The 6,337-nt window shown below is 62.5% G+C and overlaps 1 protein-coding gene across 1 annotated transcript; it reads right to left on the reverse strand.

Annotated features, from left to right (window-relative positions):
- Positions 1-243: 243 nt before the first annotated feature.
- Positions 244-3,462, reverse strand: CDX2 (caudal type homeobox 2). The gene is made up of 3 exons (XM_054272124.1): positions 2,958-3,462; positions 644-789; positions 244-417 (listed from the first exon to the last, which is right to left on the reverse strand). Exons 1-3 carry the CDS (start codon positions 3,460-3,462, stop codon positions 244-246), a joined length of 825 nt encoding a protein of 274 aa, XP_054128099.1.
- Positions 3,463-6,337: the final 2,875 nt, after the last annotated feature.

Below are 6,337 nucleotides of genomic sequence, written 5' to 3' on the forward strand. Positions count from 1 at the left end.
GGCAGAGCCCCCACTTTACCTAACAAATTCCGGGGTAAAAAAAAGCACCCAAAGATAATAATAATATTAAGAAAGCGATGGACACGCTTCCCCCGGACGACGAGACACAAACACTGTACACCTGTACACACGGCCGGCCCCGCGGGGCGGTGCAGCGCATCGGGGGCCGCTCCCTCCGTGCCCCCGGCCCGGCCCGCTCCGCTGCGCCCTCCAGCAGTCCCTGCGCCGCTGTCCCGGCCGCGGTCACTGCGGGGCGGCGGGACCCAGCCCGGCGGAGCCCGCCCCCGCCGCCACGGGGCCCTGCAAGGAGCCGCTGGGGCTGAGGGGCTCCGCGCCGCCGGGCTGCGCCTGCTGCTGCAGCTTCTTCTTGTTGATCTTCCTCTCCTTCGCCCGCCTGTTCTGGAACCAGATTTTCACCTGCCCGGAGGTGGAGAGGGGAGTGAGGGGGGACAGCTTGCCGGGGATCTATCCCCCTCCCAGGGGCTCTCACCGAGAGCATCCCAGCCCCGAGCATCCCAGCCCCGAGCGTCCCAGCCCCGAGCGTCCCAACCCCGCGCATCCTGCCCCCAAACATCCTGCCCCCGCGCATCCCTGCCCCCGCGCAGCCCGGGCACACGTGGCGAGCGCCACTTTTGGGACAGACCTGTCTCTCCGACAGCCCCAGGTTGGAGGCCAGCTCCGCTTTTCTCCTGATGGTGATGTAGCGGCTGTAGTGGAACTCCTTCTCCAGCTCCAGCCGCTGGTGGTCGGTGTACACGACGCGGTACTTGTCTTTCGTCCTGGTTTTAACTGCGGAGCACAAAGCCAGGGTTGAGAAAGTCAAAGCCAAAGGGCAGAGCTGAGCGCAGCCATTCTGTCTGCGGTGCTGAGCGATCAGGTGCAGTCCTATCCCCCCCTCCCGGGCTTGCTGCTCGCCTCCCCCTGCCCTGGGCTCTGCTGAGCGCAGCAGAGGAGCGGAGACGTTCCGCAGTTCCTTGGGACGTGGGACATCAGTGCCAGGCATGCCCGAGGGCGCAGAGCTCCCAGCCCCGGCTGGCAGCCCTGGCCCCACCGCGCAGCCCTGCCTCGCCCGGGGACACCTTCACTGTGCACTTGGCTTTTGGTTTTGTATTGCCTTCCCTAGCGACAACAAACTTTTTATAGAGAAAGAGTGAAAGGGAAAGAAGGAAAGAAAAGGCCCGTTGAGGGCACGGTGATTTCGTTTCTAAACGAGAAACAGCCGTCTAAGGGCGGAGAATCGGGAGCGGCTGCCGGGAAGCACTCGTGAATCCAGCGGCCAGCTCCCCCTTTTCTGTTACGGCACGAGGGCTACAGGGATTTCTTGGGAAGCCTGGAAGTTTGACGTACAACTTCAGAGCTCAGAAAAACCCAACAACCCAAGCCAACAAACTAACAAAAAACCCCCCAAACCAAACACCGAAAGCCAAGGGAACCCGAAGGCGATGCCAGCTAGCAGCCGGTGAGAGTGCACGGCCTCAGCCGCTGACCTCCTTTTTCCCGAGGGTTTCTTGTTTGACTAGTTGAGTCCCCGGCCCTCCCGTTCCCCAGGGAGCCGAGGCGGGGAGTCTCTGCCCCCAAGGTGCTTAATGGCTAGCAGGCTGACTTTATTCAGGTAAACTCTCTGCAAACCACAACAAAAGCACCCTGTAAAGATACAAGCCTGATCAGAGAAAACTCCCCAGAGCCAGTGAATAGGGAACACAATCCCAAACAATGCAGGACAAGGAGATCTTATCAAAGAAAAACCCTTCTCAAAGCCTTAATGACAGCCACATTCTGTTTGAATTACCACTACTGAACAAATGGCGGCAGGCGCTTTCATCCCCCCAGCTCTGCACATTAACATAAACACTGGCTCCAAAGGCAGAATTTGAATGGAGACAAGGGACCGGCCACCACCGCACAAGCTGAAACTGTGGGAACACCACGGGCTGCTGTGGGAAGCGCGGTGGGCCTGTTCCACCGGCGCCCGGGATGTGGCAGTGCCAGCGGCCGGCACCGGGGCACCGAGGCTCTTCCCCCGGGACCGGCGGCCACAGGCGCGGCCGGGACACCCGCTCGGCTCCGCTCCGACCTGGGCACCCCCGTCGGCCCTGCCGTCGGTCACGCAAGGCAGGGGATGAGAGGGGAATGCCATAAGTCATTATTCGCTGCGAAAGTTGTCATCCTTTTTTTTTTTTTTCCCGGCCACTATATACAAATATTTGAAAAAATTAAAATGAAAAAAAAAAGAAAGAAAATTAAAAACGAAAAAGAGGAGGTAGTAGCCGTGGAAGGCGTTATCAGAGCGTGGGACGCGCATGTCCCCTGGCAGATGCACGGTGGGAATGAAAGAGAGGGTCTGCGGGGGTATTAACATCACAAGGGAGCGCGGCGCCGGCTACGGCCTGACCCGGGAGGGCACGCCCTCGCAAGGCCCGGCCCGGCCCGGCCCGGCCGGGGCACGGCACGGCCCGCAGGGATCGGGCTGGCAAGTGGCCGCCGCTGTCGCTCGGGAGGCCTGGCCGCACGGAGACCTTAATAAAGGGCAGGCGCCCAGTGACTCAGAAACAAATGCGGAGCGACACCGGCCGATGATTTATATGACTATAATTGGTTATAAAAATCTTCTAAGTGGCTATAAGCAGGAGAGCGGAGCAGTGGCAGGAAGAGCGAGCATTTCCTCGGGATCCGGACCGTTTCACCCTGCTCCGCCGGAGCGCACCCCGGTCACCGAGCCCCGGGGCCGGCAGCGGCTGCTCACCGGCCGAGCGCCGGCCCGGCACTAGCACTGAGCGCTGTCGGTAGAGCCCGGCAGCCCTGTTCTCCGAGGACCGACTCTCGGAGGGGTTTGTTTCAGAGAGCTCTCCCCGAGAAAAGGCTTTGCCGAGCTGCCCAGTGAAACGGGGAGCCGGCGGCGCCCCGGGGGACTCGTCGGCGAGGCAGCCCCGGCCCGCCCGGCCCCGGCCCGCACTTACCCTGGCTGCTGAGCGGGGGCTGCGCCGGCTTCCTCATCCACTCGCAGAGGCCGCGGCGCTGCCCACCGGGGGACAGCGGCTCGGGGGCGGCGCTGGCGGCGGCGCTGGCGGCGGCGTTGAGGGGCTGCACGACCCCGGCGGAGCAGTGTGGCGCGGGGCCGGCGTGGTGGTGGGCGTGCGGGTGGTGGTGGTGGTGGTGGTAGTCGGCGGGGCTGTAGGCCATGGGGGCGGCGGGGGAGCCCCCGTTGAGGCCGTGGACGGCGCCGGCGGCCGGCGGCGCCCCTTGGCCATAGGTGCCCCAGTCGTCGCGGAGCGGGGCGCCGTAGGGCGCGGGCCAGGCCGGCCCGGGGGACTGGGCGCCGTCGAGGTTCACATGGTACCCGCCGTAGTCCGCGTACTGCGGGGCACCCACGAAGTTCTGCGCCGCCAGGTTGAGCCCCCCCGAGTGGCGCACCGAGCCGGGGTACATGGGCCCGTCCTTCTCCAGGAGGTAGCTCACGTACATGCTGGCGGGGCCCCGGCGGCGGCTCTCCGCATGCTGCTCGGGGCTCTGGCCGCGGCGCGCCTGCTGCTGTTGCCTGGGCCGGGCTGCCCGGGGCGGGGAGGGGGCAGGCGGAGGGGCCGCGGCCCCGCGCTGCGCTCCGCGCTCCCGGTCCGCGCTCCCGGTCCGAATCCAATGGCCGGCAGTCCTTACATGATTAACGATTGTTTACAAGGCTCTATTAGTAATGGCCCAGACACACCAAAGGCAGGTGACGTGGAGAGGCGCTGGGTATATAGCTACTACCCCTAAAAGACGATTTGCATTTAAAAAGATAAGGAGAGGGCAGCGACCTGATCACAGCTAAATATTCAAGCCTTTATTGTTTAAGAGCTTCCTCCTTCCATTGCAACCTGGTGCACTTTAACCTCCAATCACAGGTTCAAAGGATGAAATCAAGAGACTTGCAAAAGACAGAGAGGGAGATCTAAGGGCGAGGGTGGGAATATGGGAGCCGTGTATCACGGCCGATCTGTAGGCAGCACTTTAGCCAGCTCTCCTCTGTGCTTTGGTATTGGGGGGTGGGCGGGGGGGAGGTGGGGGGGAAGGGGCGGAAGAGGAGGGAGTTTTGATTAAAAATCCACAAAGCTATTTTGTCGTGGTTGTTTTGAGCAACAAACCCCATCGCGACGGCCTACCGCTTTTTGTAAAACGCTTCCCACCCGCTCCCGCTCCCGCTCGGTCATGGGCGATGAAGGCGAGGTAAGAGGAGAATTTCCCCCCTCCAAGGGCGCTGTCTCCTTCCTCCGCGTGTGCCTGCAGAACTTCGAGGTCGGGCGCGCCCAGCAGGTCCGGGAAAGGACGAGTACTGGGGGTGCCTTCGTTTAAAACACCCTCTGCCCTCAGACCCACCGCTGCAGCGAGGCCGGATAATCCCACAGCCCGGGGAGGCCTTGGGACCGAGGCAGGGGATGGTTCTCCTCAGGGAGGGAACCACCAACCTCCTCCCGGAGCCCGTCACCTCACTGGGCGATTCCCCCGCTGTGTGCAGCGCGGCCGAGCCCGCGGGGAGCCCGGCGGCTTGTCCCTCCAGGCACACACTTCTTCCCTCCCCAGCTCCTTGGAAACCCTCTGGAAATGCTGGCTCTGGAAGGGCGGCTCCCAGGCGAGCGGCAGCCGGCTCCCCCAGCCCAACCAGTCCCCTTTGAAGAGGCGACCCCCTCTCAGCTTCCCCCCGCCGCTTTTATGCTTTAACTTTTCACCCTGAGCGGGGACAATGCGAGACGACGTTTGCATATTCGCATCTTTTCCCATGACACAGCGAGGAAACCTTTCACCCGCCGAGAAAAAATGGATGGGGACGGGAATGTCCCCCCGATTTCCCAGCACTTTCCGCCGGAGCAGCGCGGCACCGTCTCAGCCTTTCTCACCGGCTTTCCCGGTCCCTTGGGGCGGCTGCAGCTCGGTCCTACCGGGGCTCCCCAGACGGGCCCCGCGCTGTCCCGGACCCTCCTGTCCCGGGTGTTACGGAGATCCACGTGGTCGTGTCCCAAGGGAGCTTTTCCTTCCACGTGTGGGGCTGTTCTGCACTCTGAGGAGTGTCGCTGGGACAGGGTGTCTCGCAGCTGAGGGCGGATTTCAGCTCTGCGAAGGCAGATATCCGGAACGCACTCTCTGAAAATCTCCCTCTCCTTCTTTCCCCCATTCTATCGCTCCTTTGGTGCTGAGCGTGGCGCTGACGCGGAGCCAGGCTTTAACGCCAGTAAAATTCATTCCCAAAATGTTCCAAGGGATCCAGTGTCAGTGGTCCTGGGAGACCGGGACGCCCAAGTAGGAAAGGATGGAGCACGTCTCCTTGGGCAGAGGCCACAGACGGCCCCCTCGGAGTCGCTGTGCATGCCCTGGATGCGAGGAACGGGGTATCCCCACCCTGCACACAGCCGGGAACGCTGTGCCCACACCGTCACTTGTTCGCAGGCGGCCGCGGTTGCGAGCCTACGATAAGAGCAGCGCAACAGTAGGGATGCAGAGATGCCTGCCAGCCGCTTTCTCGGGAGGGAATTTCTCTCTCTGTTGCCTATTCCCACCGTGACACTTTCCCCCCGCCCCGACGGTGGGATAACGAGGAGAGGGGAGCGGGGCTTGGAGCTCCCAGCGCTGTCAGAGCAGGAGAGGGAATTGTCACTCTGGAAGGGAAACGCCGTGTCCCTTCAATGTAATCGCCTCTCCCGATAAGCGCCGACAGAGCCGATCTATGCAGATGTGAATTTGATGATGCCATAAACGGAGAAAGGGGCCATTAAAACGACAAAACTCTGGACATATTGTAATAAAACTCACTGCAACCCCGATCAGCCCCGAAACAGCGTCTAAGGGTCCGTCAGTGAATCCCTGGCGGCCAGGTGCCACCTTTTTGGGTGAGACCCGAGGCCAGCCCTAGCTGACAGGGCCGGGGCCGTCGTCTGCGGGATCAAATGAGAGTCTCGGATGGGGCTCCGGCGAAGGAACAGGATACGGCTCCGGGACACCTCCGCCACTACCTGGAATGGCAGCCGGAGCGCTGCTGTGCTGCTCTGCCATTCTGACAGTGATCCCAGTTGCACCCCAGTACGGGGAGGACTTGGGAAGACCGAGCCCCACCAGCCGTACCCTGACCGGGGTCGGCGGCGAGATGGGGACGAGTCCCGCTTGCCCCGCGGAGAAATGCTTGGAAGCGCCCTCCGCCGCCGCGCAGCTGCGCCCCGGACGGGACCCACGGCAGCTGCTGGGGATGGGGACACGCTGCCCCGCGTCACTATAGCCTTAAAATAAGGGAGATCCCCATCCACTCCTAGATGCCTTTGCGGCTCTTCGGGCTTCTCTCCGCTTTGAGTGGAACAGGATTTATCCTCTCTCCGGC

Source organism: Melozone crissalis, unplaced genomic scaffold (genome assembly GCF_028551555.1).
Source record: "Melozone crissalis strain CALT ecotype California unplaced genomic scaffold, PUWL_Pcris_2 ptg000013l_1, whole genome shotgun sequence".
Lineage (NCBI taxonomy): Eukaryota > Metazoa > Chordata > Aves > Passeriformes > Passerellidae > Melozone > Melozone crissalis.